At 37.1% G+C, this 21,012-nt stretch overlaps 1 protein-coding gene across 3 annotated transcripts in view; it reads left to right on the top strand.

The window, feature by feature from the left end:
- Positions 1-20,937, top strand: part of ASB7 (ankyrin repeat and SOCS box containing 7) — a 31,093-nt gene extending 10,156 nt beyond the window's left edge. For 2 of the 3 annotated variants that reach the window (XM_039359023.1, XM_039359022.1), the window contains 3 exons: positions 1,044-1,304; positions 5,015-5,620; positions 18,902-20,937. In XM_039359023.1, the coding sequence (XP_039214957.1) occupies positions 1,094-1,304; positions 5,015-5,620; positions 18,902-19,041 (957 nt within the window). In that variant the 5' untranslated portion in view covers positions 1,044-1,093 and the 3' untranslated portion in view covers positions 19,042-20,937. Of the gene's footprint in view, positions 1-1,043; positions 1,305-5,014; positions 5,621-12,840; positions 13,002-18,901 lie in introns of those variants that run through there. The other variant, XM_039359024.1, reaches the window with a different exon arrangement.
- The last annotated feature ends 75 nt before the right edge of the window (positions 20,938-21,012 follow it).

Below are 21,012 nucleotides of genomic sequence, written 5' to 3' on the forward strand. Positions count from 1 at the left end.
AGGATCTTGCTGTCCTTACCCTCCCTAAGTTACTTGTCTCAAACCAGAATTGAAGATAGGAACAGTCTTGGCTCTTTACAATACATATTTGTGGCTACTTACTTAAGCTGACATACAGTAGTGGCCAAAAATTGTGGAAACCTTTTGGGAAAAGTGTACAGTAGAAATACCACCTTTGGTTAAGTTTCCACCAATTGTTCTTCTAATTTCTTTGCACCATTACTTTAATGTTATTACCTTTTACAAGCTCACTAAATGAAAGAACACAAAAAACCTCAACCAACTTGATAGCCATCACATAACACACTGACCAATGTCCTCCTTTCAGCTTCAATACAGGACGTCAATAACCAAATCCTACTGTGATCTGATTGGCTCATTGCCAAAACAAAATGACACCTGATTGGCTCTCTAAACATTCACGCTCATTGGCTACAGTCAGATGAAGGAAAGCTACCTGACATCAACCTAAACAAGTTGTGCTTCCTTTTTCTGGTTACTTGGCTATAACATTTCATAGAATACAGTACAGATAATTGAACAAACTTTGTGGCATTACATTCTTGATTAAATTATCTTTCCATTGATATATAATTTTATGGTACTACTCCCCAAAAAAGTGGTGTTATTAGCCATCAAACCTCAAAAGTTCACTTTTCCCAAAAGGTTTCCACAATTTTGGCCACTACTGTAATCACTTATATAAATTACGTTGTTGGTATTCTGTTGGTCTCTTTGTCTTCCCAGTTGGATTTTCCTGTTGCTATGGGCTATGGAAAACGTCGGGCTAGAGGTCACGGTGTACAGCTCTTCAGCTCATTTTAATGGATGTGGCTGATGCTGTAGTTCAGCGTTTCTCAACCTTGGCCATTTTAAGACCTGTGGACTTAGGAGAATGGCTGGCTGGGCAATTCTGGGAGTTGGTCCACAGGTCTTAAGGTGACCAAGGTTGAGAAACACTGCTCTAGCTGACAGTCAGGAGGAGCGTCCCCTCTCCCAACGCCCAATGATTTATTTGTGTTTCATTCTTTTGTCACTTTAAGGTGACTGGTGAGACTTCATGACCCTTCTTTAGGAGGCAGATTCTGCGAGGATGTTACATCACCATTGTCGGAGGAACCCTGAGCTACAGGAAGAGTTGCAGATTCAGGCGGCAGTGGCCGCTGGGGATGTCCACACGGTGCGCAAAATGTTAGAGCAGGGCTACTCTCCAAATGGCCGAGATGCTAATGGCTGGACCTTGCTCCATTTCTCAGCGGCAAGAGGGAAGGAAAGATGTGTTCGTGTATTTCTTGAACATGGAGGTGAGTTGACCTAATAGAGGAATTTATGGTTGCTTGGCGATTAAATGTTTTCCTTTTTTAAAAATAGAATTCTCTCTCTCTTTTTTTCCTGCTGTTTACACTTCCAGCATGATCTAGATAGAATTTAATTTCTAAATTGTTAGATTTGTAATAGGGTGTGGAAAGGGGAAAAAAAAAACAGCAGACAAGCTATGTGACTTCAGAGTCGACCACAAGATGGCACTCCTTTGTTGTGTGTTTCCAGTATTGTACAAAAGAAAAACTAACTCATTTCACAACATAATTCTGCAGGGACTGGTTCTAGTAGATGGCTAATATCTTACTGTATATTATAAATTATATTGTGGTTAAATTTGTAATGTAAATTTAGATGGCCTGACATATAAAATCATTCTTGGGTGTAGGGTACTAATCACTTCTAGCAAATACACATAAATGTATCTGTAGTAGCAGAACAAAACAAAGGTGAGTAAGTTCATAGAACAATTTAGCTTCTTAATTCAGTTCTGCTAAATTAATGCCATATGGAATTGTCATTGTTCTGGCAATAGCATTTAGTTTTAGATTTCTCAATAATTTTCCAATGTCTATTAGAGTCTATTTCTCTTTGCTTTAAGTTGCATTTGTAAACAAATAAAATAAAATGAAATAATAAAAGTCTTCTAAAGATACAACAAATAGAGATTCTGTTCTTTAATCTCTGCATCCTCCAGTTAAATTTATAAATAATGTCCCATTTATGGATGAAGAGGTAGTTGGTGTTGATTATTCAACTGAGGATAAAAGAAGAGGTCTGGGAAGCAAAATACAGAGCCACAAAGTTGAAAGGAACCTTGGAGGTCTTCTAGTCCAGCCCCTGCCCCAAGCAGGATACCCGATAAAATTCTGGACAAATACTATATAATATTTCCACAGAGAATCGGGGCGTTACATGAACAGAAATTGCTTATTGATAAAGGAAGGTATTTCACTTGGGTTTTATTAACAGAACTTTGTGCTACACACGTATATAAAATTAAATCATTCTCAAAGGTTTGTGTAGCAACATTTAGCCAATTTTGGCTGATCTTGAAAAGCTAATGTAATTGGACATGGTTTTTATTTGGAAGTATAACTCTGAGAAAAGCTGGTTATAAACACTGGGTTTTTTTAACAAAAGAAGGCAGTTGCAAATTATTTCCTTGATTTTGCCAGAAAATATATAGTTCATCGATGTCGCCTGGACTTAAATTTAACTCAAAAGATATGGGTAGTGTCATTTTTAACAATCATCATGTGGAATATGACCAGAAGATGGCAGTATAATATTTCCAAAACAGATATGAAGTATCCTTCTCTTCCTCTTCCAAATTATGCTTTTCATATCTGATATTTTTGGTGAATAGCTGGTTTCTGGAGCTCTGGAAATGGTTTCAGGTACTCTCTGATATCTGTGCTATCCAATGCTTTTTAGTTCAGAATTTGCCACAATAGAACTGTAAAGTTGGCACGGCTTCACAGGTGTATTGTCTCAAATTCAGATAGATGGAATATTTTTCAAATTTACCTCTGAGCATTTCAGAATTCTATGCAAATTCTAGATGGGGGCCTTAGATGGGTCCTTAATTCACACAGGGCAACCATGAGCTTCTTTGGCATTTTGTTATTCTACTGTAGCTGCACTTTCCAAAACTAACTCATGTGTTCTTAATTATTCCTGATGAAAACAGTTGACAATTTCAGACCATTAGTATCTATATCATATTTTGCTTAGTCCTGGGTCCCAAGTATGCAAAAAGACCTGACTGTCGATGTTTGTTGTGGTTTTCTCAGCTTCTGTGTATTTTAGTGTGTGGGTCTGTCTGTGCATAAATACTGTTTACCACATATAGAATCATTTGTTGAGACGGGCTGCTGTTTATTGGTTTATAGGTGACAATTTGTCTGATTTGATTTGCCAATTTAGCACACCAAAACATCTTAAGTCATTGTCTCTCATGAAATTAGGTTGCTTTTCTTTTCCATTTGATTTTTACCTTAAATTTGCCCTTTGTGTGTATAATTAGATCATTTAATTTTCCAGATTCCGTTATTCTTTATCTCCTTTGAGGATTTCTAAACTATGGAATCCTTGGAGCTCATTGAACCTGGTTGTAAGTTTGCAAATGATGTGTACCCAGCTAGGTAACTTGTAATACGATAAGCGCACCAAGGATTTTACAGTTCAACCCTGAGCTACGTATTTTCTCTTCTGTAGGATTTCTGTAGAAATTTTGTCTATAAATTTGGATAAAAGATTGTTCAGGGACCACCTCACCTAGATCCCACTTAATCAGCCAGATTATTTTCTACTCCCTTTGAGTTAACTTAAAATAAATAGATGTCAGATTTTACAACTAAGTGATATTAAATTTTACTACAGAGATTCTTTTTATCTATGAAAAAAAAATGCCAAGAAAAGCAGTGAAGATACTGACATTCATTGATGTCACAGTGGGATGTTTAATACAAGTTAACACTAGTTTATTTAAGCAGAGGGAAAGCTTTTAAACAAGATGAATTCCAGTTCACAGTTAGTCTGTACAAAAATTGTTAATGTAAGTTATTTTCTTTGGCTATAAAATAGGGTTGTGATTTTAATATTTCTCACTATCTGGAAAGCAATTTTAACCACTTGCTGAAATAGAGAATATTTCAAATAAAATGTTCCATTAAACAGGAGTTCGCTTGTTTAATGATATCCTGCCTTTCCACCTAAAACGGTATTCATGGTTGAGATTTCTGTAATATTGCATGATTATGTCCACATACTGTCCTGGCCAAGGTTTTATATCACTTTTTATGTTCAAATAACATGAGCAGAAGTGGGAAAAATTGAGTGCCAGGTACCATATAAATAGCGTTAGCCATTTACACGTGACAGGATGGTATTAGGTCTATACATCTGGTAATTTTTAAAATATTTCATGAATCCAGATTTCCGTGTGGGAAGGAATACTTAGCTGTTGCTCTTGAAATGTTGACATTTTGCCCTATCCTGCTTTCCCGTCTTCAAAATTGGATGATTGCATTCTTGCAAAGCATAACATTTTGTGAAACGGCAACACTAGGTGATTTTCATTTTATAGAAGACAGCCTTTATCGAGACGATCTGAACTCACATATAGCTTACATGTGTTGCAATTGCATAGATTACAGAGGGCTTTCTTTACCTTATACAGTATTAACCCCCTAAAACAAGGGTCTTCAAACTTGGCCCTTTTATGACTTGTGAACTTCAACTCCCAGAATTCTGGCTGGCTGAGGAATCCTGGGAGTTGAAGTCCACAAGTCATAAAAGGGCCAAGTTTGAAGACCCCAGTCTTAAATCCGTTGGTGCCTATAAAGCAATTTCCAATATGCACAATGTTGCTTAACTTGGAAGATGCATATTGGAAATTGCTTTATAGGCACCAAGGATTTAACACTTTAAACATTTTAATCTTTCGAAACTGAAAAATGCAAACTTTCAAAACCTTTGGTTTCAGTTGGAAAGAAGTATATAAAAAAATAACAATAATGGATGGCAATAATTTCCCAGGTCTTAAAAGTGCTAGCATTTGTGGCACGTCACGTCTGTTTGGAAAGATGAATTTATAGATTAACCTTGTGGGGGGGGGAGTTCTATTTTGAATTGCTTTTCTTATACGCTTTTACTGACACTTAACTTCTTGCACTTTTTAAAACTCCAGCGGATCCTACAGTGAAAGACCTGATTGGCGGCTTCACTGCTCTACACTATGCAGCTATGCACGGCCGAGCCCGGATTGCACGCCTCATGCTGGAATCAGACTATCGTGTCGATATTATTAACGCAAAGAGCAACGATGGTTGGACTCCCCTTCATGTGGCGGCTCATTATGGAAGAGACTCCTTTGTCCGACTCTTGCTGGAGTTCAAGGCTGAAGTTGATCCGCTTAGCGACAAGGGAACCACACCACTTCAGCTCGCCATTATCCGCGAACGGTCCAGTTGTGTCAAAATCCTCCTCGATCACAACGCCAACATTGACATTCAGAATGGCTTCCTGTTACGCTATGCCGTGATCAAAAGCAATCACACTTATTGCCGGATGTTCCTCCAGAGAGGAGCGGATACGAACTTGGGGCGTTTAGAAGACGGACAGACGCCGTTGCACTTGTCTGCTCTTAGGGACGACGTCCTCTGCGCGCAGATGTTGTACAATTACGGGGCGGATACCAACACAAGGAACTATGAAGGACAGACTCCCTTGGCGGTTTCAATCAGTATATCTGGAAGTAGCCGGCCTTGTTTGGATTTCTTGCAGGAAGTAACAAGTATGTATACGGGAAATCTCTTGCCAACATTTGCTCTAGGTTGGAGGCGGGGGTTCATATTAGTAAAGTTGGAAGGAACCTTGGAGGTCATCTAGTCCAACCCCCTGCTCGGGCAGGAAACCCTACACCATTTCGGACAAGTGGCTGTCCAGTCTCTTCTTAAAAACTTCCAGTGTTGGAGCATTTACTGCTTCTGGAGGCAAGCTGTTCCACTGATTAATTGTTCTCACTGTCAGGAAGTTTCTCCTTAGTTCTAGGTTGCTTCTCTCCTTGATTAGTTTCCACCCGTTGGTTCTTGTCCGCCTTCAGGTGCTTTGGAAAATAGCTTAATTCCCTTTTTTTTCCCTTAATTCCCTTAATTTCCCTAATTGGCAGTTGCAAGTAGTCCTCAACTTGCAACCACAGCTGAGGCCAACATTTCTTTTTGCTAAGCAAGACATGGCTTAAGTAAGTTTTTCCCAATTTTATGACTTTTTTTTGTTAAGCGAATCACTGCAGTTGCTAAGTTAGTAACACGATTGTTAAGTGAATCTGGTTTCCCCCATTGACTTTGCTTGTCCTAAAGTCGCAAAAGGGGATCACGTGACTGTGGGACGCCTGCGGCGGTCATCAAGACACGCCAGTAGCCAAGTGCCCGAATTCTGATCACGTGGCAGCGGTTGGAAAGGTGACCCATGGTCATAAGTCCTTTTTTTCAGTGCCGTTTTAACCTTGATCGTTCACGAAATGAAAGTTGCAAGTTGAGGACTACCTGTCTTAACAGAACGGTGGGTGTCAATCCAGATTTTTGTGGGGATTTCCTTTCCAGCAGGCTCAGACTCCTCTTTAATTCACGGTTTCTGCCTTTCGACCTGTTGAAGCGGTTGGTCCCATCGGAAAGAGAGCATGATGAAAAACGGAGGAGAAGCTGCAGGGCCAGATCTTCTGTAACCAGACCAGATCCTTCCAGTCAGCACTGTGATCATATACGTTGTGCAATGACGCCACCCTTGTGTCTTGCCGAAGAAAGTGTCAAGCAGTTTGTCCCACATCTCCAGACTTTGTTGAACATGGCCAAATTAGATGACTTCAGAAAAAAGGTTATAAAATAGGTTTTGTTCAGTTTGAGAATGTTACATCCAAATAATCAGTATCCATTTGATATAATAATAATAATAATAATAATAATAATAATAATAATAATAATAATAATAATAATAATGTTGGAAGGGACCTTTGAGGTCATCTAGTCCAACCCCCTGCTCAGGCAGGACACCTTACACTATTTCAGACAAACGGCTGTCCAGTCTCTTCTTAAAAACTTCCAGTGTTGGAGCATTCACAACTTCTGGAGGCAGGCTGTTCCACTGGTTAATTGTTCTCACTGTCAGAAAATTTCTCCTTACTTCTAGGTTGATCACTTAGGTGAATTGATTTCAGAGACAAAAATCTTGCTAACACAAATGTAAAATCAGGCATTGTTTTAGTAGCTGAACAAGCTGCAAGCTTCTCCTGAATATTCTTCATTTTCTCATTCCTTCCCCAAGCTTGTCTTTTACAGTGTTTACTGATAGAGGTAAATTTATAAACCTAGTTATGTCAGGTAAGAAAGGAACAATGTAGCCCACCTCTTTTATGCACAAAGAAGCCAATTTTTGCTACTTCTAAAAATCATGTTAGCATGATACATTACTCACACTCTCCCTGTGTTTTTAGTAGTTTAAAATTATTTAATGAGCATCTCGTAGAGATTTTTGTTAAAAGTTTTCCTTCTGTTAAAAATACAGGAGAAAAATGAAACCATGTGTACAAAATGACATTTGTAGGATGTCTGGTTGGCACCACGTGTACTTAATTGCTATTAATGCTATAAAAGTTCCAAATCATTTTGCATTTTTTTCTAATATGAGAAAACAGATTGTTGAATATGCATGCAACTTTGCTCTAGGGAATGAATACATATTTGAACGCAGCATTTAAGAAATATTTTGGGAGGAAACGCAGCATGTTTCCATTTGTGCTGATTGAAAGTTCTAGGAATTTTACTCAACAAATCTGGAAAATGCCAGATTGGAAAGATCTTCTTGTGGTTCATTGAAACCATGCATTCACTTTTAATTTAGAAACTTGAAGCATTTTCCCCCTTTGTTTTCAACTAAACAGTGCCTTTTCCTGGCTATTTTAATCTTTGGGATTTGGAAAGAAATAATTTGGGGACTAGATGCTGTTTTCTCACGCACACACACAAAAATTGAACATGATTGGTAACACATTTTTAGGATGTACACTTTCTGTTCTGTGGATAAATTTGCTCAAATATTTTTTTCTGCAGTTTTTCTTCCTATTTCTCCAGAATTTACTGATTTGATATTCAGCACCATTCTGTCTTTTGTATTAGGTTGGGCTTGTTTGTTTGTTTTTTGCTGCACCTTTTTAAAAAACTGAAACAGATTTTCTAGTGTCTAAATCTGTTCTGCTGTGTCTAACAGATAGTGATGTGTACACTTCTGACTTTGTTGTACAGATAGTCCTTGTCTTACAACAGTTAATTTAGCGACCGTTTGAAGTTACAAAGGGACTGAAAAAAGTGATTTATGATTGTTTTTCACACGGCTGTTGTGGCATCCACCTGATCAAAATTCATTTGCTTGGCAACTGACTCATACTTACGACAGTTGCAGTGTCCCGGAATCATGTGATCATCTTTTGCAACCTTGTGACAAACAAAGTCAATGGGAAAGCCAGATTCACTCAACAACCGTGTTATCAACTTAACAACTGCAATGATTCACTTAACAACTGTAGCAAGAAAGGGCATAATGCAGAGCAAAATTCATCTAACAATGTTTTCACTTAGTAACAGAAATTTGGGGCTCAATGGTGTCTTGAGTCAGGGACTACCTGTAATTTTTTTTAATAATTAGAACACAGTGCCATCATTAGGCTCCCATAAATTCCTAAAACTAATTAAAAGCTCACATCTCTCATATTTTGTTCAGCTGACTCCTTGAATTTGAACCTCACGTGCTTAATTTGTTTACCATATAATTTTATCCAGTTACTACACTCTTTTTGCATTTGCACACTGTCTTCAACTGTTCTGGCACTTTGCTGAGAATCCCCCCAACAACAAATTATTTCATAAAATATCCTCTTTCCGGTGATATCTTGTTGCTAAAATGATCAATAACAGAGTGGTTAAGTCTGGCTAGAACAGGAGTCTTCAAATTTGGCTCTTTTATGACTTGTAGACTTCCTGGCTGAAGAATTCTGGGAGCTGAAGTCCACAAGTCATAAAAGAGCCAAGTTTGAAGACCCCTGGGCTAATCGCTGAGATAGTGAGTTACATAAAATGAGCTACCAGCTTGAAACTTTTGTTAGCACCTAATAAAGAGGTGCTTTTTGAGATTTCACTCACTTTCTTTAATCACTTCCTTGGCCTTCTTTAATCTTTTTTTTTTCAATGCATCGTTCTCTAAATTAGTTTTAAAGATACTTTCCAGAACAGATGGAGTTAACCCAACAATGGCAAAACCCTAGTTTTATGAAAAAGATTAAAACAGTCAAATGTTTCTAATAACATTTCTAAATGGAAAGCAGCATTAAGTATATTATACTTGGGCACAGCTAAAGTTGATTATTCGGTCTTTCTGTTTTTTTGGCAGTCTGTGCGGGATCATAAACCTAATGCTTAACCACCATTTAAGAGCTGCACCATTATCTTAGCTTCGAACATTCAAAGTATTGTGCGGAATAAATGTCATTTTCCCCAAGTATTTGGATAATGGCATGGTCAAGCGCAGGAAATCAGGAGTCCAGGCAATTCGAATGAATGTAGGTTTATTGTATGCCAGAGCTCTCTGTAAGAATCTGAATCATTAATGGTCAAAAAAAATTGGCAGTAGATAAGGGTCAACAGAATTCAAGGTGGACTTGTGGCTTTCTGGAGTATACTGAAGTCTTATCACCCAGACTCTACGTGGGTAGAGATAGACAATTATTTTGGAATTCTCCAGTTTCTTCCATCGTCTTCTTAGGATATCAAACTAAGAGCTGCTTTAACATTAACAAATGCCATTTATAGAGATTCCTTAGCTCTGACTATGTATGATGTTAAGACTTAATATCAGGCAGTGGCTTTTAGTTCACGTCTAAAATCTACCAGCTATTAGTCACCAGTTGTGTAAAACTCTTCTCCCCAACCAGTCTGTTGGTTTCCGGCAGACATATAGTTTGCTGATATTTCTCTTCAGGTTCATGAGTATATAATCTCCACTTTTATATACACATAGGAATCACAATTAAAATATAAAATGAGGTAGTGCTTGGCAGATGGAAATGCTAAGCTTTTTTGAATAATTGGAAGGGTTTTGTTTTGTTATTACAAAAGGAGATCTTTTGCTTACAATCAAAAGAAGCTATTCATGACTTTGAAAATGTGCTGTTTCTTTAAGTCATTCTACAGGTTTTATTTCAGCATAATTTCAATGCTTTGAAACCAAGACCATCATAAAATATAATTCTGTAGTCAGTTGCTAGATTTACCTCTAGCTGCAAGGCCATTTCCTTTAATAAGAACTATTCAGTAGCTTAATGTTACATTAAGAATCCCCTTCTTCAGTCAAAGTTTGTGAATTTATCTTGCTTTGTAATTCTAGTGTGGGATGATTATGTAGTTCAGCCTTCAAGTTCTGAATCTATTACAGGTTTTTTTTTTCCAACTGAGCATTGCAGAATCTGTGGACTATATCCTCTTGTTAGCTGATATTCAAATCTCAGCTTTAAAATAAATCATATTTTGTGAGTGGGACAGGCTTTTATATATGTTGGAGATGGATCAGACGTTTTCAGAAAAGTGACATCTTAGCTTCTCTTGGGCATGGAAATTGGAAGCTAAGCTTTCAGAATGGCATGTAGTATGTTGGGGTGGGTGACTGTTAGTCAAAGCAAACTCCCTGACTATCATATTGCAGGCACATTTTCAAAGCTTGCATGTTCGCCTCAAGAATATAACCAGGGTTTTTGTTCAGCTGGCTTCTTTGATATTGCCGTAATGCTTTTGTGTGTTTATCCCCTGACAATCCCACCAACTCTCCTCCTCCTCCTCCGAAGTGCCCTGTTTCAAGGGACTTAAAACCTCTGGCTGTCTTTGGGTACTGCAAAGGTATAAAAGTGGAAAGATCAGGTGTACAAATTGTAAATGGAGCAGTGGACTTGAACACAGCGCAAAGGACCCGGCTAAGCTGTAGTTTTCTTAGGGTAGCATTTAAGTGAAGTAAAAAAGGGTTGGCAGTAAAGAGGCTTTTATATAACAGGAAGTTGGATCCAATTCTAAATCGGTCATATCCAGCTGCAGATCACTGAAGCTGGGTTTGAGGTTGAATTCTTAGACACCTATCAAAAAGCATTCATTACCTAGACATATGCCCTATATAAGGCCGGCAGTCTTAATTTTTGGGTGGGGGGTGTCTTTGGCAGTATTTTAAAATTCATGCAACTGCCCCAAATGGAAGCAGGGGCTTCTAGTCATCAAGGAAAGGTAATTTGCTCCCAAAATTAAATGGGAGGCAGAGGGGAGGCATAGTCTCTTCTCTCAACCACCCCCCCCCCCAGCAATTGCCACTGTCTTAATACTATCCCCTCTATCTTACGGAAAGAAAATAGGCAATACTCTGGAAAACAAACAATAAGTGTACATCAGAGCAAAAACATGTATTACCGGGGAGTTGGGACTTCTAAATATATATTCATTCTTCATCTGATGTATCTCATCCTTGGCCTTGTTACTTTTTCCTCACCCCTCAACTTCAGTCCCCTGTCTCCAATTGTTTGCTTCACCACCTTGAGCTCTCGGTCAGAGGTCCCCAACCTTTGGGGCACCAGGGACCGGTTCCGTAGAGAGAGGTTTTTCCGCGGACCGGAGGGGGCGTGGTTTTGTATGCTATCTGCATCCCGCGGATGGGGTTTTGCTTGTTTGTGCGGACCAGTTGCTGGCCTGCCGTGGCCCGGTACCGCTCCATGGACCGGAGGTTGGTGACCCCTGTTCTAGGTGACTGGAGAGGGTTTTCTAGGCCCTTAAAGACACCTCCTCCCCCCCCCAGTGGTAACTGCATTCTCTCAAAAAAGAGCTCCCGCTAATTGCCATGCCATCGGAATTTCCCCCAGTTCTGATAGATCTTTGTGTGTTGTGGAATAAGTTAGATAGCATAGCTGAAATCAAGTATATTATTCATGAATGTTCCATGGGTATTGCTGGTGTGGCATTGCAGTACCCTCGTCGTATCACAGGGGTGGCGCTTTAAAAAATATGAAGAAATCCTATCTCTTTTTCATCTTTATGTTTGTGCATGACATATTTAATATTTATTTTAATATTTGTGCACGAGAAAAGGAAAGTAGGGATGCGGGCTATGTATGTGCCTGAGGGTTTTTAAGTGTTTATCCTTAACTATTTAGGATAAATTCTACGAGTGTTTAGGAATAATGGAACATAATTCAAACCTAAAAGCTGTTGCTTGCCTTTCTGGTTGTGTGCCACAGTGTCTTTTCTCTTTGTTGACAATCGTGAAAAATCAAAAGAGCACAATAGATCAACTGCTCTTTAAAATAAAACAAAAAGCAACATAAACTGAGCATCTTTTCCATGGAAGAAAACAATCTTAAATGTACCATATCCGTATATTCCTTTTAAAAGGAAAATTAGCCTCATGAAATGCTTATGCTTCTGAATCCTTATGCAGTTACATTGCACTGTGGTTTCTTCTAAGCTCCAAAACATTTTTGTTTTGCCTAACTTTGTGGCTATCTGAATGGCCAATCTTAAGATAAGTGGAAAATTATCTTAATTAAGATAACTGTCATAGCAGAGAGCAAATGTACTACAATTGTTTATGATTTTAAAACATTTTCAATGAGGCTTTGATACGTTTTTGAAATTAAATACTTGCTTTCCTTGCTGAAGTAATATGCCTGGGAATAGGATAATTTTCTAATAAAAAGCTTTATTATATTGAAAAGCCACAGCAGGCAATTTTCCCAACTAATATGGCAATTAGAGAGATATATGATTTTTAATGGTTAGTTTTCTACAATTAAAATAATGGTGGGTTTATGAAGGAGCAGTCCAGATCAAGGAAAGAAAATAAATACAATTATTAGTATGTGAAATGATATAAATATTTTGGTTCGATACTCTTAATTCCTGTTATCTCCCTAATAGACAATTTAACTTTTGAAATTAGGTTTTGGAGATGCCTATCACGAGCAGAAGAGTTTCAGATGCTTGTGTCCTGAATTGTCAATTTATTCTGTTGCCATCCTGTAAGAAGACTCCATGTTATGCTATGCTAAGTGTTTTTGTTATGCAAGCATGAAGAAACAAGTAAAAGTTGATGTCTTATTTTTTTTGGGGGGGGGGAGGGGGAAGAAATCCAGTATAGTATACTAGAACTCACTTTAAAATTTTGCAGATTGCTGGATATGAAGAAAACAACAATAAAAACACTAAAGTTTTTTTGTTTTATTTCTTATTTTGAGTGGGGATTTGTCTGGTTTTGCTTTTGTAGTTTACAAGATTAGAATTAATTTGTACAATGTCTTGGTAAAAGAAAACCTATAAACACCGAAATTAACAGCTTCAGATTTCTCCCCCCCCCCTTGTTAGTCTAGAATCTTTTGCTGAACTGCTAAATTCCACATAAAATCACAAATAGTCATACTGAAGGTGACCCATGGATGCATTCACACATTTTAAAATTTAAATGTAAAATTAAAAGAAACGGTGTAAGATTTTATTTTACTATCACCTGAATTTTAGCCTAAAATATACATCTAGATGTTTGCATTTTGGTTTAAATATATGCATACAGATATCAGTGGGATTTCCAGCATTTTGCACAAGTTGCCGAAGTTGTGAATTTAATCGTACAATGTACATTCTAGAAATACTAATCCAATCCATTATATCTTTGTATGAAATTTTTAATATTACTTTGTCCGAGGAAGTTGGAGGCAGACACATACCATTTCTCCTCCTCCTCCTTTCATCCTTATTAAACCTTAAGAAGTACTGTAAAAGACACTGATTTAGGAGAAAATGACTTAGCTTTGAGGTTAAGTAAGGAATCTGAGCCTTCCCAATTATGGACCAGTTGGCATAGCAATAACTACCTTGGTGCACATAGTTCCCTTATGTGTTTTGTGCAAGAGTTAACGTAAGCTTCTGTTGAAATGTTTCTGCAAAGCAGACATGCTTCATACTGAATAGAGCAATGATCAGCTAGGGAACTGATTTTATTTGCTACAAATCTAAGAAGGGAGATAATTCCAAGTAGAGAATAATTAATAAAAAACAGACAAACAAAAGGGCAATTAATTTCTCAGTAACTGTTTCCTTTTTGATAGTGCAAGCATAAAGGAAATTTAAGAGTGATAAGTGCTACTGTTACTCACATCTTAGTTCTGCAATTTAGGGCTGCTACTTTGTCTCCAATTAATTTAGCTTTGTTCAATTTTTTAAAAAATCTTGATTCTTACCCATCTGGATTTGGAAGAATTAAATGTTTATGTTCAAAAATATTTGTTCAACCTCTTGTCAATCGATCAAAATTTCTTTTTTCTGTTATTGTGCTGACCGTACACAGTAGTCTAATCAGCCTCTTGTTTTTAACAACACTTTTATTAATGTTCTGCAAACCCTATTATTACTGGTCTCATGAAAACACAAATAGTAAAAGAAACTAAAGCTATCTGGTTTCATGCTTGATCTAAAGATAAATAGCCATTTGTAGAAATTCTTGCAGATTTAGTGTACTGTATATTATGTTTGCCAATTACTTAAGGAATGGGACAGAGTTATATTTTTAAGTACATTCTGTGCATCTATTCTGACCTATCAGAAATCTTTTTGACCCCTTAAAAACAGAGACAACTCATTTCTCAAAATCTTAATATTGGCATTACAGTATTTAATTTTCTAGCCCTATGTATGTTTCTTCCTGTATATGAGCAAGTATTATTTTCCAATTACATTATTACATTTTCCCACAAACACGGTTGCCTGTGTCGTAAAACTACTTCCTTATGAGGAATACCGATAGCTTAGAGGTGCTGGTATTGGACAATACAATTTTTTAAATTGATTTTTTTAAAACAATATTTTTCTCACAAATCTTCCACTCTAAAATTAATGATTGATAAGGAATTTGTGGCAAAACTGACAAACCCTGACAAAGTCTCAGTCACATTTTAAATTAGTGGGACATTCTTTTAGAAAAAAGTAGGAAATGTAGAATTTTTAAGAATGATTTGTAGCATGACTTAATTTTCAATTATGTGAGGTCTTATAATATTGTGTAGATTTCTATGTAATTTCTTCAGATTTACTGAATATTCAGCTATGTTGGATAGATTAGCTTCCTTTCAGAATATAAACTAATAACTTCTCCCACTTATTTATTTTTTTAGGTGATATATGTTTAAGATTTTTTTGGGTATAGTCACATTTCATAACATTTATACATTTGTGCTGAATACTTTTACATATCCTTTCAGTTTTTTAATGTAATTTTCTACTAAGTTTGCTTCTTTTCCTCTTTGAAGTAATAGAGTATATTACAAAATGGATTTTTGAGCAGTTTATTATAGTTATTTTTTATCAGATTTTATCAGTTCTTTTTATCATCCATTAATAAAAGTTTATCACAATTATTTGTCTGTTTATAGATATATATTACAATACTGGTTGGGCATATCTTTTATTTTAAGATGAAGATATTTTCATATCTTAAGTCTTTAATGTCAAGAAAACATACAAATAGCAAATCACTTGATTTGTAAAATTAAAAATAATAAATGAATTCATTAGTTCCTTCACAATATCAAATAATTATTTCACATACTTGCTTATGCTGTTTGAAATGTACTAACCAATAGAATCCTGCAGCCCATTTATAATAGCCTGAATAAATACAAATAGTCTAAATCAGTCAGCAAGCCAGTTGTTTTTTTTTTAGTAATGAAGTGAAATACAAACATGCCAATGTTTATTATTCTTCTGATACATTGTTTTTTCTGATGATAATTAAGACTTAAAATTGCTACTTTCTCTTTCAGCAAATCTAATAATTTAAACTAATGAATATCATACATTTTGTAATTTTGATCCTTGTTAAATCTGTCAGCTAATTTTGCGCTGTATGTTGAAAACCCTGTAACTTTTCTCCTTTGTTAGAATTTCTAATATTCAGCCTCTTCCAATCTGTCTTTCATCTTTACCCTTATCACTGCTCATAACTCTAGGTTGTTGTTTTTTTTCTTAATGTAGACTAACTTTTAAAACTGCACCATTCAGTTTTAATTTTATTTTCTTCTCTAAAATTTATTTTTTTCTCATTTCTTATGTTTTACTAATATCACCGTGTGTACCATTATCTTATAGTTTAAGCTGCCTGAAAATTTCACCTGTCTCCTTTGGAACTCTACCTGCAAAATCTCATTTTTATATGATTATGTTTAGTGGGGTTTTACTTGGACCCCTATTACAAACATTAGCAATTAATAATTGACTAACAAATCAAACTGAAGTATAAATTTTCATTGCATTACAGCATTGACATTGAAATCAGTAACAAAATTTAAACTTTACCATCTAAACTTTACTTTCTATTCTACATTCAGATAGCATTTGTGTTATTTTTACAGTTATAACCCATTATAGTTCACATTTTATATATATTGTGAATTTCACATTTGAAGGGAATTCAAGAAAGATCACTATTGCCAAAATTGTAAATTACAAATGCCTCTTTTTAAAAATCCTCTGTTGCTGTATTCTTAATATCATATTACTTTGTAGCATTATGTAAGAATATATATATATATATATATGTACACACACACACACACACACACACACACACACACACACTGGAATTTTGGTGGTAGATAAATCACTTAATTGAATAAATAAAAACTTATGTGTGCCAGTAAATTTCTCACTAGTTGTGAAAACAGTCTTCACTGTTAGCTGTCTAATAAATTCTAATAAGTGCTTTTAAAATTCCTTTTTATAATAGCTGACAATTAATACGGATTACATTTCTGAACTCCGGTGTCCTGTTCTGGCATTCTTTGAAGGACGGTGCTAAGCAGCTGCAGTTTTAATGCTGCTGCTGCCGTAATTTCCAACTTTATACAGTTCTTCACCAGGGCCACGTATGAAAATGGATCTCTGCAGCTTACCGTGTTCCTCTTCTGTCCATTCCGCCCACAAAAAAGTTGAAAGCTAACGATCTGCCACGGGGACCTCCCACGTTTTATCTCTTTGAAATAAGATTGCCAGGCACCCTTTGCACAGGATGGCTATAAGTACATAAAATTGCTTTTGTCGAGGGAAGGCGGGGGGGACTTAATGTAGCTCGAATGGACTTTTCCATTGTACCCAAATAGGAGTAGATAAGCACTGACCATTCTTCTTTTTTAATTTGGGGATAAAGTTTACTAATGAAAGCATTCCTTAAACGTGCGCTTCAAAAATGTGTCTGGGAGCAAGCAGCGTCGGCTTCATAAGACTTTGACACCATTGTATTTCTGGATGGAAGGTGTCAGCTTTGGAAGCCTTTTAATTGTTTTACCTAATCTACTTTAATCCAACTCGGTTCTTTCCAGATTTAGCAGAAGCTCTCCGCATTACCTCTTCATCATTAGGCAGCGCTTAATTCATCGCTTTCTTTATTTTCTTTGCTGTGGCCAGATTACTAATAACATTTTACACTGACTATAAGAAAGTTCACTGGTGTGGTCTATAATCCTCCCGCTCGTCCATTCAGAAGCAACCAAGAATGAGTAAGTGCTCTAGACACCGAGGGGCAATGGATGTGGCAACTGGTGCTTAAGACGGGAAATGTCCATTATTAGCACATTCCCAGGAAATGCTGTTCAGATTATCAGGAGGAAATGTCAGGACATTTAATAATCACCCTTGAGGAATTTAGTGTTAAGGGTAGATGCCCTTCTTCACCACCCTCCCATTTTCTTCCAAGTGTTCATTGTGTCCTTTTGGATGCCGAAAACAAGCACCGAAGCTACATAAGGCAACACATGCTTCACTTCTAATGTTTGTTTGGGTGTGTTACTAAAGCTAGTGTACACTTGTTTCTCCACATTGCACATTTATAACAGTTATCTGGGATTGGAACATATACTACTGTCAGAAGGATGTGTTTATAATGGAGATTGACTTGGGAATTGTGTTTTGATGTCTTTTTATTTTGCCTTGCAGTTGGTGTGGATTTGTTTTTTGTGCAGCTATGGTGTATACAGCTCTGTTGTACAGCACCTAATTTTTTGAAGGATCTTTCAGGCTTACTCTCTGGTGTCCCACAAAAATGATTTCTTAGGTTGAAGCACTAGGATCCATCTCATTTGCGTTTACCAGTAATGGACTGTCTGATAGCTTAACTAAAAAGTAAAATGTTTCCTATTAGGACAAAAAAACGACCTGTTTTCCTTGTTCCCTTCTGGGAGGAGGGGGCTTTTGGTATCCATAGCAGAACATCCAGATTCAGCCATAGATTCATTCCATACAGCATTAACCTTGTGAACTCTCAAGCGTCCTCCTTCCGTTATATATTCAAGATGGGCAGTAGTTAATATTTATTTGTTACATACATGTAGGGTTGTGGGTCTATACCAGTGGTTCTCAACTTTTTTAATGCCGCGACCCCCAACCGGTCGTAAGTCGAGGACTACTCAACTGATGCAGCACCGTTTGCAGAATGGGACTTTTGGCGGGCTCAGCAGGGCAGAGATAGCCTGGACAATTCCTATTGGCTTTTGAAAGCCAATAGAATTAGACTCTGTTCAAGAGAGTCTATTCTATTGGCTTTCAAAAGCCAATAGAATAAAAGGGAGTAGCACAGCTAAGGAAAAGGGGAAAAAATGGCGGACTGCATTGTTTGGCGACCCCTGTGAAATGGTTGCCATTTCACAGGGGTCCTGACCCACAGGTTGAGAACCACTGGTCTATATATATGTTGTACATAGTATGTTTAGCTGTGTGTCATGTATGTGTTTCACTTTGAGAGCGGGCAATTAAATTTCATTTTTGATGTGTGCCGTTGTGCCCACAGTAAAAAAAAAATGACAATAAAGGTTATCTTATCTAAAAAAAAAAAAAAAACCCCTAACTGTTCTGTTTTACAGTTTGGCAGCTTCTTGTCTGTTTTTTTTTTCCAATTACTCTTTTTTTTTTTAATCCACAGCCTGGTAATGAGTTATTAATGCTTGTGTCTCTTTTTTTAGGGCAGCCTCGGAACTTGCAAGATCTCTGTCGAATTAAAATCCGCCAGTGTATAGGCCTTCAAAACCTCAGACTTCTTGACGAACTACCAATTGCCAAGGTCATGAAAGACTACTTAAAACACAAATTTGATGATATCTGACCATTTGCAAGATTTGGACAATAAGCAGGATTAGTTTGTATTCCAGATACCTTTCAAAGGCTGGTCACCTTGCACAACGTATATCCTATGCAATTTCTGATTTTTTTTTTTTTTTCCCCCTGAGAAGTCAGAAGGCAGGTATACAATTCCTTTTGGGTGGGGCAGGCGGGTGGGTGGAGGGGCCTGTTTTATACCAAATGCTAGAAGGTCTTAATTTGGGGGGGGGGTTGTTTTTTGTTTTGTTTTGAATTCTTGGTCCAAGTTTACAAGATTCAAGCTTTGTATACGACGTTACAAATAAGGGGTTGGGTTTTATTTTGCAGGGGGGGACACGTGGTTTTTTGTTTTTGTTTTAGCATCACTTTTAAGAATGAAGAAAGAACATTGCTTGCTCAGAGGAAGTCTTCCCCATCCCTGTATAGCATGTGTAATATTTGCGAAGTGCTGAATGAATTCTAAACCAAATAAGGATCAGGCTTAAGAGCACCATCTACGTGGTATTGCGATTGTATTTCTCTTATTGGTAGAGAACCCTAGGCAGATCCTGCTGCAAAGAACAGTTTCTGTAGCAACACTGATTGGTGGATTAAGCCCTCTAGCACTATTTCCACACACAGACACATACACACACACACACACACACACACACACAGAGAGAGAGAGAGAAGACCAATATGGCACCTATTTTACGCTTCATTAGTGTTGACAATTGATTGGATTCCACATGGACGTAATTTTCTGCCCACAGGGTTGTTTTTTGTTTTTTATTTTCAGAATCATGGCTCAGGCATGTAAGTAGAGTGTTGAAAACATTGCCACCTTCATTTTTTTTTTTTTAAAAAAAATTCAAGTTAGATCTTTTGCATAATTATTGTACTTCTTACTCTTCCTTTCATGCCAGTATTGAGTGGACTGCTGTTTTTAATTAGGTTTTACACTGCTCAGATACCGTTTAGGTCTCTGTGCATTACAAAAACATTAACAGAAAACAAATTTAATTTCCAAGATGACATATCCTGTTTCCATATAGTGCCTCAAGTGCAATATAATCTATCTGTCTTATTTTTATTTCCTTTATCACACATGTGACTTTCACACATTCCTATCCTGACCTCAATGTGATGTTTGTTACTATTGGAATTGCTGCTTTATAAGGGGTTTTCTTTTCTTTTTTCTTTCTTTTTGTTTGTTTGTTATCCCCACCTTCGTTTCAAAGACATCCAGTTTCAAATGCCGCAGCTCACATTTGAGCTGTCATTTTTGTTTTTTTCATACAACAGGCTAATTTATGGTTTTCTCAGATCACAATCCAAGCTAGCAGTTTGTTTTTAATTTTTTTTTTAAACAGGATCCATAATTTGTTTCTCTGACATACTTCCAGCTGCTTTGACGCTAAACAGAGCCTTAGGCTATTGCAAACCTCTCCTTAACTTATTCAGGACATGTGAAAATCATTCACAATTCAAAATACCTGCAAATTGTGAACTATACATGCACCGATCTCTGAACTATCAACCGGAAGCTCTGTAAAACTCAGTTGATAGTCAGCCTGTGAACTCTGTGCGTATATTTCACTTTTCGTAGGTAGGTTGAACCTCAAGTGGTTGACTATATATTCAGTACACAGCTAACATCACCGCTGTGCCCTTTCTGAAGACCATATTCTCTCTGCTAGGAAAGCAATTCCTTAATATGGCTACAGCCAATTTCTTGATAGCTTGAAACTAATCCTTGATTACAGCTGAGTTCTCAATATCGGCTCCCGCGGATGTCTTAGATCAGTGGTTCTCAACCTTTTTAATGCCGCGACTCCAGCGGTCGTAAGTCGAGGACTACTCAACTGGTGCAGCACCATTTGCAGAATGGGACTTTTGGCGGGCTCAGCAGGGCAGAGACAGCCTGGACAATTCCTATTGGCTTTTGAAAACCAATAGAATTAGACTCTATTCAAGAGAGTCTATTCTATTGGCT

The sequence above is a fragment of the Crotalus tigris genome, unplaced genomic scaffold (genome assembly GCF_016545835.1).
Source record: "Crotalus tigris isolate CLP2741 ecotype Arizona unplaced genomic scaffold, ASM1654583v1 scf7180000019068.10715455, whole genome shotgun sequence".
NCBI classification, from domain to species: domain Eukaryota; kingdom Metazoa; phylum Chordata; class Lepidosauria; order Squamata; family Viperidae; genus Crotalus; species Crotalus tigris.